This window comes from Pyrus communis, chromosome 7 (assembly GCF_041283825.1).
Source record: "Pyrus communis isolate YQ-2024b chromosome 7, ASM4128382v1, whole genome shotgun sequence".
In the NCBI taxonomy this organism is placed as follows: Eukaryota; Viridiplantae; Streptophyta; class Magnoliopsida; order Rosales; family Rosaceae; genus Pyrus; species Pyrus communis.
The window spans coordinates 6,272,557-6,290,849 of NC_142571.1; the positions used below are offsets into that span (position 1 = coordinate 6,272,557).

Consider the following 18,293-nt stretch of genomic DNA (forward strand, 5'->3'; position numbering starts at 1 on the left):
AGCGTCGAAAGTCTATGCATCAGTTATAAATAGGTCAAAATTAGATGGGTAATCTTTATTAGTGACATGAGCGAAGCAGATGTAAAATATTACACTGTAATTATAGTATAAGAGGATGATAAATAAAATAGGTAGGAATAGATAATAATGTTATTGATCTTTCCTTTCTTATTCTGTATTTTGATAGTACACGGAGTGCTCTATTTATAGAGCAACTCCAGCACACAACTTTTGAAAAACACGATATCCTTCATTTCCAAAGCCCACATTACTATGTGGGTATTGAAAAACCTACCAATGTTTTCAATATTACTATGGGTATTCATTAACGCACCAATATTTTCAACACTTCTCCTTGGATGCCCACATATCAACATCAATTGTCTTGTTAAAATCTTGCTTAGAAAAACTCAGTGGGGGAAAAACCATAGCGAAGGAAAAAGAGTACAACTTTACTTGAATTGTTATGCTTATATTGTCTCGTTAAAATCTTGATAGGAAAAATCCAGTGGGAAAAATCCTAATCGAAGGAAAAAGAGTACAACATGCATGTATCATGGATGCTCCCCTTAATATATATATCTCCCTGATTCCGTATTTTCCAAATTTAGCTGTTTGGTAAGTTGACGTAATCCGATACTTTGCACTATTTTCTGAAATGTGCATTTTGGTAAGGATTTGGTGAACAAGTCTGCTATATTTTCATTGGAACAGATTTGTCTGACTTCAAAAACTTTAGTCTTCTGAAGCTCATGTGCACTGAAAAACTTTGGGGATATGTGTTTAGTCTTATCACCCTTAATGAATTCTTCCTTCATTTGGGCAACACAGACTGCATTATCTTCATGAATGACAGTTGGAGTGTCTATCTTTGAAGTTAGACCACATGAATTCCGAATATGATGGATCATTGATCTTAACTAAGAACATTCACAACTTGCTTCATGTAAATCAAGTATTTCTGAGTGATTTGAAGATGTAGCAACTAATGTTTGTTTTGTTGAGCGTCAAGAGATTGTTGTATCTCTATTCTTGAACACATATCCAGTTTGTGAGCAGGCTTTATGCAGATCAGAGAGAAAACCAGCATCTGCATATCTAACAAGGACCTGGTCATTTGTGGATTTCTTTGAGTAGAAGAGACCCATATTTGTTGTCCCACGAAGGTATCGTAATACACCTTTGACTCCCTTCCAATGATAAATTGTTGGAGCAGAGCTATACCTTGCTAACAGGTTGACTGAAAAGGCTATATCTGGTCTATTACATTGTGCTAAATACAATAAAGCACCTATTACACTTAGATATGGTACTTCTAGACCAATGACCATTTCATTATCTTCTTTTAGACGGAATGGATCTTTCTTAATGTCCAGAGAACGAACGAACGAACGACCATTGATGTGCTGAGTGGATAGGCCTTGTCCATGCTAAATCGCTTTAGGGTTTTTTCAATGTAAGCTGATTGGTGGACCAAAATTCCACTAGCACAATCCTCGATTTGCAGGCTGAGACAAAATTTTGTTTTTCCAAGGTCTTTCATTTCAAATTCGTTTTTTAGATATTCAATAGTTTTATTGAGCTCTTCAGGGATTCCAACTAGGTTCATACCATCGACATATATTGTCACTATAGCAAATCCAGAGTTGGATTTCTTAATGAACACACAAGGGCAAATGACATTGTTAATATATCCTTCTTTAATCAAATAATCACTAAGACAATTATACTATATTCGTCCAGATTGTTTCAGCCCATACAATGATTGCCTTAATTTTATTGAGAGCATACCTCGTGGTTTGTTAGTTATTTCAGACAACTTAAGTCCTTCTAGAACTTTCATATATATGTCAGCATCTAATTCTCCATATAGATACGCGATGATGACATCCATAAGTCGCATGTTCAGTTTTTCTGAAATCACTAAACTTATTAAGTAACAGAACGTAATTACGTCCATTACAGGAGAGAATATCTCCTCATAATCAATTCCAGGTATTTCCGAAAAATCTTGTTCAACGAGTCGTACTTTATAGCTTGCAATCTTGTTCTCATTGCGTTTCCTTTTGAATACCCATTTGTAACCCACGGGGTTTACACCAAGCGGGATTTGGACTACTGGTCCAAAAACATTTCGCCTTTCCAAAGAATTTAATTCTGCCTGGATTGCATCTTTCCACTTAAACCATTATTGTCTCTGTTTGCATTCATCAACAGAGCGGGGTTCAAGATCATCACTTAATATGATTTCAGTGGCTACCGCGAATGCGAACATGTTGATGATTATTTCATTCTGATCTCACAATTCATTAGTACAAGCATAATTTATGAAGATTTCTTTGCTTTCATGTACCTCTATTTCTTCAGGTACATGTGTCTCATTAAGGGCATTTTCTTTTTCTAAAAGTACAGAATCATGAATTGTGGATGTGTCATTCATTTTTTCTTTATGAATGATTTCTTTTGGATTCAGTTGTGCCCTCAACTTTCTCTTTTGAAAGGCTAAATCTTTTGAACTTTGAGGTCCACCACACTTCAGGAGTGCACCAGATGAATCATTCGATGCCACTTATTTTATTCAACAGGGATATTAATTCTTGCAGATGCATTTGCAGCTAGTATATGTGATTTAGTCACTTTCGTAGCATCATTAAATGTAGCTGACATTTGATTAACAATACTTTAAAGATGAACGATCATTTTCACATTGAGTGCTACGTAGATCAAAATGAGATAAGGTGGGAACAACCCATGTCAGCTCTTTTCATGTACCTCTATTTCTTCAGGTACATGTGTCTCATTAAGGGCATTTTCTTTTTCTAAAAGTACAGAATCATGAATTGTGGATGTGTCATTCATTTTTTCTTTATGAATGATTTCTTTTGGATTCAGTTGTGCCCTCAACTTTCTCTTTTGAAAGGCTAAATCTTTTGAACTTTGAGGTCCACCACACTTCAGGAGTGCACCAGATGAATCATTCGCTGCCACTTATTTTATTCAACAGGGATATTAATTCTTGCAGATGCATTTGCAGCTAGTATATGTGATTTAGTCACTTTCGTAGCATCATTAAATGTAGCTGACATTTGATTAACAATACTTTAAAGATGAACGATCATTTTCACATTGAGTGCTACGTAGATCAAAATGAGATAAGGTGGGAACAACCCATGTCAGCTCTTTTTGTTTTTTTGAAACGGTATTTTCTCCCCCTAACGACGGGAAGACTGTCTCATCAAAGTGACAATCAACAAAGCGAGCGGTAAACATATCACCTGTCAAGGGTTCCAAATATCTAATGATAGATGGTGAATCAAAACCCATGTAAATTCCCAGTCTGCGCTGAGGTCCCATTTTAGTTCATTGTAGTGGTGGAATAAGTACATAAACAGCACAACCAAAAACTCGTAAATGTGAAATATTTGGTTGATGCCCAAACACAAGTTGTACTAATAAGTATTGGTGGTTGGCTATAGGTCTTAATCGAACCAATGATGCAGCATGTAAGATGGCATGTCCCCATGCAAAAACTAGCAATATTGTTTTCATGAGTAGAGTGCGAGTTATTAACTGAAGTCGTTTGGTAAATGCTTCTGCTAAACCATTTTAAGTATGGACGTGAGGAACGGGGTGTTCAACATCAATGCCCAATGTCATGCAGCAATCATCAAAAGCTTGAGACGTAAATTCATCAGCGTTATCAAGTCGGATTGACTAAATGGGGTAATCTGGAAACTGTGCTCGCAACTTAATTATCTGAGTAGGAAGTCTCGCAAAAGCTACATTTCGAGTAGACAAGAGACAAACATGTGACCATCGCGTAAATGAATCAACCAAAACCATAAAATATCGAAATGGTCCACAAGATGGTTGAATAGGCCCACAAATATCTCATTGAAATTTTTGCAATAATGATGGGGATTCAGCATCAACCTTTAGTTGTGATGGTCTAATTACCAACTTCTCTTGAGAACAAGTCTTGCAAGGGTTATCATTTGAGATAGCAACGTGTCTGCTCAATGATGGATGCCCATTAGAGTTGGTGATGATTCTACGCATCATGGTAGATCCTGGGTGACCCAGACGATCATGCCAAAGCATGTAAACTTTTGAATCAATGAACTTCTAGTTCATGATAGTATGTGATTCAACTGTCTTTATGTATGTATAATACAATCCACTCGCCAAATCACGCTACGTCTCCAATATACGTTTCTGGGTATCATTGGAGGTAATGCATAAATACTTTACATTTTCTGCAATTTTCGTTTCAATGTGGTATCCATTTAAATGTATGTCTTTAAAACTCAACAAATTTCGAGTAGATCGAGTAGTGTACAACGCATTCTGTATAGACAATATTGTTCCATTTGGTAACATAATCTGGGCTTTTCCTGAGCCTTCAATCACATCTGATTGCCCTGATATTGTTGTTACCCTTACTTTTGTAAGCATTAATCTTGAAAAATACTTTCAATCTTGAGGTATTTTATGTGTGGTTACGTTGTCTGCAAGACAAATGTCTCCATTATGTCTCATGTTTTGAGAATGACCATAGTTTTTATCCATACTCTTTGAGTAAGGGAATCACAGTTAAAAGCAAATTATAACAGAAAATTTAAATGTCACTTTTATTGAATCTGAAATGCTAGTTTTGAACTACAAGTTCAGTACATCAAATATAAACGATTTAGTTGGACTAGTATACTTCATTCCCATTTCCACAATGAAGTTTAAGACATCTAGGTGGGTTGTGTTCAACTGCTTTGATAAGTCACACACTGGATCAAGTATATCCATTGGTTTAGCCTGGTCGAGAAAATTGGTCTTGACACCCTTCTCCTTTCACCAGATGTTTTGGGGTACGACAAGTATGCGCCCAGTGTCCATTGCTACCACAACTATGACATGCTTATTCAGAGTTTCTGGGAGCATTGTTCATATGAGTTTTGCCTTTGTGGTAATTTACATTTTTGAAGCTTGGGCCTGAATTATGCCTTGGAACCTGGTTGTGAAACTGGACACCATGATTCTTGCCTTTCCGTTCCATCATCCTCGCTTGTGGCCACGTCCTCGTTTATGATTATTGCTACCAGAGAATATGACGTTCACTTCGAGGGAAGCAACATCACTTCTGGGAATGGTGCAGATCCAGTAGGTCGGGCATGATGATTTTTCAGCAGAAGCTCATTGTTTTGTTCAGCAACTAGGAGCATAGAGATCAGCTGATTATATTCAGTGAAACCTCGTGCTTTATACTGCTGCTGCATGAGCACGTTGGAGGCATGAAAGGTGCCGAAAGTCTTTTCCAACATATCTTCCTCATTGATGGTTTTCCCACAGAGTTTCATCTAGGAACTAATTCTGAACATCGCAGAATTATACTCAGCCACTGACTTGAAATCTTGGATCCTTAGGTGAATCCACTTATAATGAGCTATTGGAAAAATCACCGTTTTCTGGTGATGTATCTGTTTCTTAATGCCTTCCAAAGAGCTAACGGATCTTCAACCGTTAAGTACTCACTTTTTAGTCCTTCATCAAGGTGGCGATGGATAAAGATCATGGCTTTCGCCCGATCTTGAGAAGATGTATTGTTTTCTTCCTTAATTGTTTCTGCAAGATTCCCTACCTCCAGATGGATCTTGACATCCACTACCTATGTAAGGTAGTTTTTCCCATTAATGTCCAGGGCAACAAAATCAAGTTTTGCCAAGTTCGTCATTTTCTTTTCTGAAAGAAAATTGAGATATGTAAGAACTTACAATAATATGTAATCTGGGGGATGTGTGTTAGAACTTCTGGTTCTTACAAATTTTTCATTTTGATTTTTAGGCCAAAATGATAAGCACTCGAAACTTCTGGCTCGAGATTTACATGATGAATAAGGAGGGCGATTGTACCGCACCATTCTCATAACATAGGATGAGCGATTATTCCGTACCACTCTAGTAGGAAAATTGAAATACGCAGTGTAGGGTGGGCGACTATACCGCACCACCTAAAATTGTAATGAAATTAAACAGCATGCAAATTTAAATACGTAGGGTAAGGTGGGCGATTATACCGCTCCACCTAAAATTTGCAGTAAAATTAGATCTGCATTCCAAGATAGGCGATGATACCGCACCATCTTAGATTGTAGTAAGATTAAATTTGTAGTTCAAGATGGACGATTGTACCGCACCATCTTGGATTGCAGTAAAATTAACATAAATAAATACTGGGTTAGTAATCAAGATTTAGACCAAACAAGAAATCAAAGATATATGTAACTATTAGGTTGAGAACTAAAAGCAGGTATGATGCAAACAATTCTTCGCGAAGGTATATTCAGCAATTGAGGCAAAGGAAGAGGAAGAAGATGAACATTAAAATCCTTAGAGGAAACATTTTTTTTTTTTTTTCGTTCGGTGAAAAGGAATGATTTCTTTCGGCGAAGAGAAATGAGAAATAGTTATATTTAGAGAGTCGTGCTAATAACGTGTTAGAAATAGGTCAAAGTTAGAAAGATAACATTTACTAGTGACAGGAGCGAAGCAGGTGTAAAATATTAAACTGTAACTATATCACAAAAGGATGACAAATAAAGGACGTAGGAATAGATAATGATGTTATTGATCTTTCCTTTCTTACTCTGTATTTTGATAATACACAGAGTGCTCTATTTATAGAATAACTCCAGCACACAACTTTTGAAAAACATGATCTCCTTTACTTTCAAAGTCCACATTACTATGTGGGTATTGAAAAACCTACCAATGTTTTCAATATCACTGTGGGCATTCATTAACCCACCGGTATTTTCAACAGCATCATTGCTTTATTATAATTATGGGAAAACTTCTGTTATATTCTAACGTGGCACATAATTAAGCTTTACAAATCTAATTAAACATTATCATTGAGATTAAAAATATTTAAATACTAAAAACAGTTATTATTTTTAAAAATGTATAATTTTTCTTAGACATTGTTGTGTTAGTTGAAATGCAAGTTAAAAAAGTGATCAGTCCTCCTTACATTTATAATGTACAATGCAAGAGCAGTTTGTTTGAGGATATCTCTACATATTAATTTCTATTTTTCTTGAGTTTTCGCAGGTTTATAATTTTACTTGCTACTTGATTATAAGAATGTAACTTTATGAGTTTATTTATATGGCATTCTAGCCAAACATGGGACAATTTAGCAGAAAATTGACCTCCCTGCACATGCTTCCGCGCGAGCGGAAGATTTTTTTCTTTTTTTCTTCCAATCACGCACACTATGCACGATTTACAATTTTGTATTCGATTTTAGACCTTTTTATTTGATTGATATTTCGACCTTGTAGTTGAGCACTGCCAATCTTTTGATAGCTATGAACTTATGTATATAAATCTAGCTTCTATGAACTTTATTTCTTGTATGTATACATTTTTAAAACATTTTAAACATTTTAAACACCAGTAACATCGCACTTTCAAAACTAAAAAGGATACGAATACCAATGCGTCCTAATCTCTTATCGGCCTAGTCTTCAGACATTAAACAAAAAACGTCATTGGAACTTGAACACGGAGTAGGATCAACATATTTCATGGGGATGTCCCTGTTCCATAATACTATAATCTAAACTGGCTATTGATAGAACCTGTTTGTTAACTAAGATTTCATGAAATTACCATTTTAACCTCTCACCAAAACTAAACAAAAATTAAAAACATGCGCAATTTAGTAGTTACATGCAACATAAATTTTGATTTTTTTTTTTACACCGACCTCACACCCATGTAAACATAGCATGCCCTATTTAAATAACAAATAAAAAAAAGGGGGGGTGTCATCCACACACCATTTTTTACTTCTCGTACACCCCTTGTCAACTTTTTTTTCTTTTGATATTCTTTAATTTATCCAACCAGATGGCCAAAAATTTAAAAAGTGCGTGAAAAATAAAAATGGGTGTGTGCATATCACACCCCTAAAAAAATATGCCCACATTTGAAGAAACTGGCCTCCATTGTGCCACATATCATAACTTTTTTTTTTTTAATTTTTTTTAAACTATTCACACTTCTTAATAAAAAAAAATAAAAAATAAAACGAAATTATTCACACATTTGTGTGTGTTATCTGCTAGTGTCTATAAATTAAGGTTTAAACCTTTTGCTACTTTATTGTTGTTCTTTGTCATTTGCCATATCAAGTTGTAAGTGTTGTTACTCTGCCTTCCTCACAATCTCTTCCAATGCTTCCCACAGTTTTGGGTCGTTGAAATCTTTAACAACGAAAGAGGCTCTGGCACTAATCAACGCTTCCTCGAGATTCCTAGTGCCTAAACCCACTACCGGCATTCCGGCTGATACTCCAGCTTTCACTCCTGAAACAGAATCAATCCTTGACAACCAAAAACAGAACAGAGATGGGTGCAAGGTATGTCAAAATTTAAGCAAAGCACAAAGTTCTGAGAGCCAAACCTCAAAAATTAAAGCATGCTCATTTAACACTTTAAGCGTTTCAAGCAGCGTCAAGTAAGGGTCAGGAAATGGTTTTGCTCGTACGCATTCCTCTCCAAGAACAAGAATTTCAAAGAAATCTGTGATCTTCAACTTTGATAATATTAGCTCGACATTTAGTATTGAAGCATTTGTTACTGCAGACCGTCTCAAGCCTTGTTTTTCAATCCATTGGCATAACCTACCTAGGCCCTTAACATGTTCTACCTTTTCAGATACCACCAATCTGCAACATATCACTCAGTAAATCAAGTTGAGACAAGAGATAGGGTCCTTATATTTGAAAGAAATAATACCACAACTCGATAAGGAAATATAATTCCCTATTAGTCGAGGAAGATTGCAGTTATACAGTTTAAGATAATTTCCTTCCATCCACAGAAGAAGTACAACAAATAATACCAAAGCATTATATACCAAAAACGTATTTGATATCAAGCATGCAGTTTCGTGACAATTTTTGAAGTTACCTTCGGAACATGGTTTCCTTATCTCGGAAAAACTGTCTTGCTTTTTCAATATCCCAATCGGGAAAGACAATACCACAAAGATACTCATTATGTCCTCCAGTTATCTTCTCACTGAAGAATTCCTCAGTGATAGGAACCCCACCATTAAAACCTACATGTGGTACACCAAAGAGTGAGTCGAGAAAAATGCTAAGTGTGTTTGTGCATGTGTGTGTGTGCACGGGCGTGTGGATGATAGAGAGAGAGAGAGAGAGAGAGAGAGAGGGAGAAATAAAGAGAGAAGCCTACTTCTTGAAGCATTTCATGGTAAGCATATTAATGGAAGGGATCTAAATCACACAATGTTCCATCAATATCAAATAGAATTGCTTCTAGAGGAGTGACACAAGCTAAATAAGATTTTCTGCCATCACATAATGGAAGGTGATTACCATAAGCAATCAAGTGACAAAAATTGAAGGTACAAAGAACGTGACGAAACTAAGATGCTATGTCTAGTGGCTCAGCCCAATGAAGCACAATTGTTTGTTCTATAAGTAAATATACTTCCTGTTAATATATATTACAGTTAAAAATTCTAAAATGCTAGATAAGATACTATAACTTTCTTGTCAATTTTGGTGACTATTAACATTTCACAAATTGCATGCACAAAGTACTCTCAATTAAACTATGGATATTATAGGATGCAGAAAATTATTGTAGTGCTAAGAAAGATGATGAGCTTTTGACCTTTTGTCCTGCTTAGCGTTTTCTCGAGTTTAAGCTATACTAAGTTGGCAAAGTAAAGCTGATGACAAGTAACCAGAAGATAAATAACTTTTCTAACTTATCAATGTGACCACAAGGCAGATAGTTTTGCGATCAAATTTCCTCTTAGTCCCAAGACCAAAGATTAAAGGGGTCGAACGCTTTGAACGAATAAGAATGAACATATTTGTTAAGGTAGGATAAGGAACAAACTTTTTGAACTGTCCATTATATCAACCATCGATCCCCAAGCCTACCATTTGAACTCCAAAATAATTTCACATTTCATATCAACCATCGGATATCAAGAACCCTTTAAATGCTTAGACAGACACCATCCCCCAACCCAAACCACAACAAAGAGGAAAAATAAAGGTTTTAGTTAGACAGTTCAAACACCATAAAGCTTTGCATTAAAGGTCAACACTTAAACATCAACCAATGTCTCAGAAGACTATGATCAGGCACCTAAATGAAGGTTGATGCAACATGCTCAGCTAAGCAATTTGTCCACATCCTAAAAATGTAACAACATTTGACAATTTCGTTTGTTGCTTTGTTCATAATCTGTTGAGAACGAGTCTCACATTGATGGGAGGATTGCATTGGCTTATAAGTGGTTGGACTACTCCCCATATTGCCAATTGGTTTTATGGTGGAATCTCAACTTTCTTCATGGTATTAGAGCAAGTTGTCCCATGTGTGAAGCCCACACGCGCTCCACGCCATCCCGTTGTGTTGTCCACACCTTGCATGGGCTTATAAGAGATTGGGCTACTCCCTATATTGCCAATTGGTTTTATGGTCAACTTTCTTCAGAATCAAGATTAGAATTCATAAGAACAATGTTATTCCTACACACAACTGATTCCTGTAAACCGGAATTCAAACTAATTTACTCAAATTAAGCTTATCACATAAAATGTTCATAACTTCTGAATAAGGACAACAATCACTCTTAAATATATAAATTTTGCTCAACCATTATACCTCCATGTAGCATTACGAAAACTCGAACAAACATTGCTTCATACAACATCAGCAACAAATTATGCTTTGCACAAGAAACTTAGATACAATGCTTTCAGGAGTAAAAATAAATTTAAGAAAGCAAGAAAATAAAAGAAATACCTATCGAGTGGATGAGCATTTGACGAAAGGGACACCATTGTTAGTGAGGTTGATCTGAATTTAGTGGGGTTCTGTGTGCGATTTGCAGTTTTATGGAGATGGGTTTTGGGAAAGTGGTGAGAACGAAGAAGACGAGAAGAAGGAAGAGCCAGCATGGTCTGGAATGTGACATGAGCTCTTTCCACTACTATTTATTTTATAGAAAAATAAATGAAGAGAGCAAACTCCAGTAAAATCATTGTCAGTACAATCAAACAAAAAATAAATAAATAATGGGTCAGGATCTATTTCAAATATAATTGTTCTGTATTGAGTTATTTAGTAATAGTATCGGCAAAAAAATTTACCTCGTGAAAGACATGAGACTAAGAAATAAAATAAAAGGAAGTGGCGAGAGATCTAATATCATCGATGATCGTCCTCAGTCGCCAAGGTGCCCACACTTGTACAAAATAACATCAATAATAAGCTTGGAATCTCATTCAACACACATTATTTTAAACTTCGTAAATATCTAAGTATCATGAAGAGCAAGAATAGTACTAAGATTTAGTGATATATATATATATATATATATATATATTTCTTGTAATAGTGTGTTTGTAACCAATTTATTCCCACCATTGCGTAAAAAGTCGACAATAGTCTTATTTCAAAGGATAGTTATAGTTTAAACCAATTTCCCATGTTCACCCCAAGAAAATAGAGAAATTTGAAAAAATAACCCTATATAGAATAATAGTCATTCTTTTAAGTTTATGATAATTATAACCAAATGTTAATATAAAAATACTAATATACCCATAAAATAGAAATTGAGAGATAAGAAAGAGAGTTTGAAAACAAATCCAAAAACCAAAATCAAATCAAAGATTAGCCCAATGTCCTACAGGGTTCGTTTAATTTTTCCAAAGAAAAAAACTGACCCATGAACACAAGGGTTTTTTCGGTTTGATTTGTGTGATATGCAAAAATTGTTTATTTAGTTAGGCGTATGTATAAGTCAAATCCCTCACATTAAAGGGCGTGAAAGCCAAGATCATAAGCACCAGTGCCAATGGGAAGCAACAACAACATGAAACGTGGGAAAACAATGGCGGAAGTATCAAAGGAAATATCAACAGAGTTGTTGAGGCATACAAGCAAAGGCAAATAAGCAATGACTTCAAGCTAAAGTAGCTGGCATGCAACATACTTGTTCCACTCCCTTTATCGTGAGATAGGGTTCGCCGATATTTTGTTGCATTTCTTTGTCTCTGAATATGACGATGATACTCTACTTCATCTATCAGGAGTGTTGTATGTTTGGGCACCAGAAACTTTTCTTGTTTTAATATCCATAACGCAACTTGTTGAAGAGTGATCTGACAAATAAATAAAAGCATGTGACAGTACTAAGCCGATTTGCTTTAGGAACATCAAAATTCATTTACTGATGCGTCGGTCCGGCAGATCAAATCACAGCACAACACCCAAATGAAGGAAATTATCCCTCAAACAAACCTACTTTTCACCCTAAAACTCAAAATCTCCAACGCTTGACTAATGCATGTTTTAGCAAAAAAATTGTTTATTGTTCATCATTTTGTTGTGAAATTGTTGTTGGGTTTCTATTGTTGTTAAAAAATTGGAGGTGGAAAAGAAGTAAATTTCTACAGGATTTATTTTCAACCTTGCTCATCTCTCAATTTCTATTGTAAGGCATTATCAATACTTTCATATCAACATTTGGTTATAATTATCATAAATTAATGACACACCCCGACCCAGAAAGTCCACTTGGACCCTGAATTGAGCTGTGCTGGCCGACACTTGGAAGGTGACGAAGCCATAAAATGTGATAGTGTATAAAAAGTGAATAAATTTGAATCTAAAAGTGTCTAAGTACCAGAGTGCGCTACGAGTGGGAGCGAACCCATTTCACACGCGATTTCAGAGCATAAGTAAGGTACAGTAGTGTGGGTAAGAATCATACCCTCAGAAATATCCAACAATACTAAGATTCGCCACAGATTCTTGTCGATACAAACTCAGCAACTAAAACCTGGAGGACACCAAACAGAAGGTGTGAGTAAGCAATAAAACCAAGCTTCCCAAAGTTATTACCTCTCTAAAAGTAATGCCCCTAAATGTAAAACCCGTATTGTTTTCCATAAGACAGTACAACATATATGCATATATCCAAACCATACTCAGAAATGACTAAAACCACGGTTTGCCATCAACTCCACCATACATTAATAAGTAGGCCAAATAAACTACATCAATACAAAGTGATATATCAGTCAGAGTCATCTAAAATGACATGTACAACTTATCCAGCTAACATATAAGTCGGAGTCACCTATAGTGACCTGTACGACTTATCCATATCTCATCAATCATGGCTAGCATATAAGTCGGAGTCACCTATAGTGACCTGTACGACTTATCCATATCTCATCAATCCTGGCTAGCATATAAGTTGGAGTCACCTATAGTGACCTGTACGACTTATCCATATCTCATCAATCCTGGCTAGCCAATAGCTCAATAAGTATACCTGCACACGAGTCGGAACCACCTAAAGTGGTCTGTACGACAGGACTGGGTGTAAATAAGTGCTACGATCACGTGAAGACTGGGCGAATAATCGCGGGTCATCTACGAGTCGGAACCACCTAAAGTGGTCTGTACGACAGGACTGTGCACCTACCTTGAATCCAAGGTGAGCGTAAGGTGCGGGAGGTGAACATCACGTGAAGGACTGTGCCCTGGCCACAGGCGGGAGCACTAACACCGGGGTGCAGGTTTATGAGCTATGCTATATCTCAACACAATCGTACTCACTACCATCACTAACATCAACATGTACTCACCTGAAGCTTACCTGGATGTCATGCGTCCACCTTTGCACTTGAAAGCATTCCCAATAATTATATGCAAGTATAATACATATGGATATACCATGATGCAATCTAACACTCAACCATGTTGTAGCATTTTCAATTATAAACTATACAGTGTGAAATGTACAATCAATAACGTTCTACTCCCGAACTACTTATTTTCAAGGATAATTATCCATAATAACCCAATTAACACTAATTTACTAACTAATTCACAAAACTAAAACTTGTCTTTATCAATTTCCTTCGCATTACTCAATTTCCCAAGCAAAGCTTTTGTCTCAAATATTTTATGGCTGCATCTAACGTCTCGTTAGACTGCCTACGTACCCTAAACAGGGATCAAGCCATTCGTAGTTCATATAGTACTTCAAGCATTCACAATAATTATATATGAAAGTAATATGCCTAATCAATTTAAAAGTGTCGATAGAACTCTCAACAATATGTACGATAAAAAGGAAAAGATCCACTCACCTGGAGTCCACGCTATGATTCTCTAGCGCACGCATCGAGACGTCCTGAATGATTGGTCCCTGTGACCAATTATCAAATCACATCTCATAACTCTTATCCATAGAATATGTAATTCACATAAAACACAACCTCAACGACATTCTAAGATAGTTTGAGACCCATTGACCACAAGTCAACCGTCGATCTTTGATCGACGGTAGGGTTTACAACCCTGTATAACTTGACCCGGAAGATCCGCATATCAGATTTCTAATCCGCAACTCCCAACGATCCACAATATGTTAAAAGAATAAGTCATACATCTCTCTAGACGATGCTCAACATAAGTCAAAGCCCTTGCCTCTAGGGCAATTTAGTAAATTCACGTTTTTAAAATAAAATAAAAACGTAAAATTTAGAACGGGTTGTCACAATCTACCCACCTTAAGAAAATTTCGTCCTCGAAATTCAAAATCATCAATCCAAAGTAGAATACTCAAAATTAAAGAGATATATGTATGTAATTACATACACGAGGAAGACACAAAGTGATAGCGACTACATAAAAGAGGATGACATTCCGTCACGATCGGAGTGTAGTGACTCTTCTTTCATGCCTCCAAATTCCTACTATCCTCTCATAAATGTGTTCAAAGTGTAACGCACTTCGAAATTAAACATGTAATATTTTTGGGTCAAGCCTAAACAACCATTAACGAATTAAATAAGTAAGTACAAATATTAACGTAGAATAATCTACTTGTTTACTTGCTTAACAACCCAACAAATAAGTTATTAATATTACAGTCTGCACCCCGCAAACCGACAATTCACTGTTGTCTTGATAAGCAAGTAACAATTCCCAAGAGTGCAATATTACCATCTTGTCCCTCAATGGGAAATACACATACAAGCCTTGATCGTACTCATTCACTACCTTCCGAGGCAACATCGTCAATAACATAAATTTTCTACATCACAATCTCAATCAAATATTTGGTCGCAATAATCTGTTGTAAATCACAAGCTGCACATACAATATTTGTATTATATTTCGAAGGATACCATACTCCTAAACAGGAATGTAATCGTAGTTACCCATAATTCTAACAAAAGTATGCGTCCATTAAATATGGTTGTGCGTAAAATCTCCATACATCAACTCCAATGATATCATAGTTAACCCGAAATTGTAACTGTGGTTACAAGTGACTAGAATGGAAATAAGGATATACTGCAACCATACTACTGGTGGGACAAACAAGATGCAACTCGTCCACAAAGGTCTAAGTAACTCATTTCAAACTAATCGTTAATTTAGGGGTAGAAATGCAATACTAAACAACTTCTAATACTCAAGCCTTCATAACGACTTCCAAAGGCTTGGAAGTGAAACATGTAACACGATGAAATATAAATACACCAAGATGATAATCTTGTCAGGTTTCTGTTTGCTGAATTTGTATAGAAGTCTAGGAGTAGTTTTCTCAAAAAGTCATCGTCGTCTGGACGCAATTAGAAAATTGTAGTTGCCCAAGGAAATTTGAACTCTATATCCTCAATATCCCCACAACATTAACCAAAAGTAAGGTGCATCTAGAGTGAGGATTCATTTAAAGCACATCAACGGGAGCCTCGATTTTATCTCTTCCCTACTTCCACATTTGGTCACGTCACAAAGAGAACTTCTAGATCACATCACCCGAAGAGATTGACTACATCCCACTTCTATCTTAGTGGTCTTCACAAGTGTCTTGTTGTTGAAATTTCAACACCCATTTTCAGGAAATAACTATTGCCAATACTTCAATTTTTAGAGCAAGAAGAATATTGTTTTCTACTTAAGTAAACAACCACCAATTGGAACATCATATAAGCGTATCATTGGTTTAGCATCACAATTAATGAATTTCACATTCTTTACATATACAACATATCTAGAACTGAGCATATAAAAAGATACTTCCTAACTTCATTCATACAAAATGATTAAAATCATTTGAACCATTTCCTGATAGATTAAAGGTAACTCTATATCGATACTCATATTTCCCAACTAAATAGAATATGACATGTTGGAAGTGTGCGAGAGTAGATACACGATAGTGCACTCATAGATGCTAATTTAATTCTACTATTGCCTCTGACAGAACTTAGCTTGTTCCAAAAAGTAAATGTAATAAAAAGTTCTAAGATCAATGAAGATTTGGACACACTTTTCTACGTAAAAGTCTCAATCAATACTCCAATAAAATTAGAAATTGTTAATTCTAGGTCATAAGTATGATGGTTCATCTTTAGCGGTTCTACTACCGAGAAATATAAGCGTTAACATACTAAGAAAGTCTGAATCCGAATTGACTTGTCACATCAATCAACAATCACTATACATCATCAAAATCTCCACAGAGAAGTGTCATCTAGCCTTCGAAATAAGGTGATGAATGTTGACTTTAGGTCAATGAATAAGATGGTTCGTTTCAAACGGTTCTAATCGTGAAAAATAAAAGCAATACTCCGCGGGTGGCGGCGCGTGGCCAGTGGGCCGCCAATGCTATTTTTAGGCTATGTCGAATGTCTTGAATTCAGTTTTGTTATTTGAATGACGTAGGTTGATCATTGGAACGGGTTGTCACATTTAAAATGATGGCTATAATTCTATTTAGGATCTAAATTTTGGTTAGTTTTCCAAATTTCCCAAGAAAATACTTCTCTACCTTCGACCCCAAATAATTTTTCTTAAAACAAATTATTTTTTTGTTTTAATTCTATTTATTTATATTTTAAAGGGCGTAGTCAAATAAGAATCTAGAGAAGTTTAAGAAGATTTTTGGGTAAATTACACTTTACCATCTCAAGTTTGGGATCTATTACAACTTGATACAACATCTTTAAAATATTTCACTTTCATACCTCAAGTACTATTTTATTTCAATATAACACATCCATTACATTTTCCATCCATTGATCTGTTAAGAGCTGGGTGGCTACCAAATTTGTGCCATGTGGCAAAAAAAATAATTTTTTATTCTTTTAAAATATTATAATAATTTACCCAATTAAAAAAAAAAAAAAACAAAAACTAAAAACCCAGAAATCCTTCTTCCCCGAGCCCTTCCCCTTCCCTGCAACCCAAACACACCATCCCCCCACCCCCACCTCCCCCGCAACCCCTCACCCCACCCAACCGCCTTCTCATCCACTCTCCTCACCTCCCCTCCCATCCAAAAACCCACCATATCCCATCCAAACAAACGCCCAGATCTCCTTCTCCCCTACATTTCTCCGATTCAGGTCCGACTTTCCCCGTTTCAGATCTGCCGAGATCATCCCCCACCTCTTCATCACCAGCCATCATGCTCCTCCTAAACGGCAACACCATACCTCACCTCTTCATCACCATCATCTGCTACGTCCTCCTCTCCGAGGACCACACCGTCGAGAAGCTCATCCTCCTCTACCTCATGATCATCGACAAGACTGAATCCAAGGGAAAGGTCCTACGGGAGATGATCCTCATCTGCCAGAACCTCCGCAACAACCTCCGGTTTCTTTGTCACTTGAACGAGTTCGAGATCATCAAGTTGTTGATCCTCTCAATTCTCGCCAATTTGGAGCACCGCCACCCGTTCGTGCGGCGGATGATCATGTCTGTACCAGTTGACACAGGGGGATACATTGCTGGACAGCGTGCCGAAAGATAGTGGAGGAGAGGGAGGTGGGGTTGGGTAAGGGATGGGGGGATGGGGTGTTTGGGTTGAAGCGAAGGGGGAAGGCTCGGGGAAGAAGGGTTTCTTGGTTTTCAGTTTGTTTGTTTGTTTTTTTAAAATTATTATAATATTTTAAAAGAATAAAAAAAAAAAAAAATTTGCCACGTGGCATAAATGTGAAAGCCACGTCAGCTCTTAACGGATCAATGGATAGAAAAATGTAACCGATGTATTATATTGAAATAAAATAGTACTTGAGATATGAAAGTGAAATGTTTTAAAGATGTTGTATGAGATTGCAATAGATCCCAAATCTGAGGTGGTAAAGTGTAATTCACACAAGATTTTTTTTAAATGGATTTATTAGGTGGCATAAATCTTTACCGT

The 18,293-nt window shown here is 36.3% G+C and overlaps 1 protein-coding gene across 1 annotated transcript; it reads right to left on the reverse strand.

Annotated features, from left to right (window-relative positions):
* Positions 1-8,134: 8,134 nt before the first annotated feature.
* LOC137733396 (2-deoxyglucose-6-phosphatase-like) lies at positions 8,135-9,286 on the reverse strand. Its single transcript, XM_088696230.1, has 4 exons — positions 9,256-9,286; positions 8,972-9,122; positions 8,458-8,727; positions 8,135-8,382 (listed from the first exon to the last, which is right to left on the reverse strand). Exons 1-4 carry the CDS (start codon positions 9,269-9,271, stop codon positions 8,205-8,207), a joined length of 615 nt encoding a protein of 204 aa, XP_088552356.1. The 5' UTR covers positions 9,272-9,286; the 3' UTR covers positions 8,135-8,204.
* Between the last annotated feature and the right edge of the window lie 9,007 nt (positions 9,287-18,293).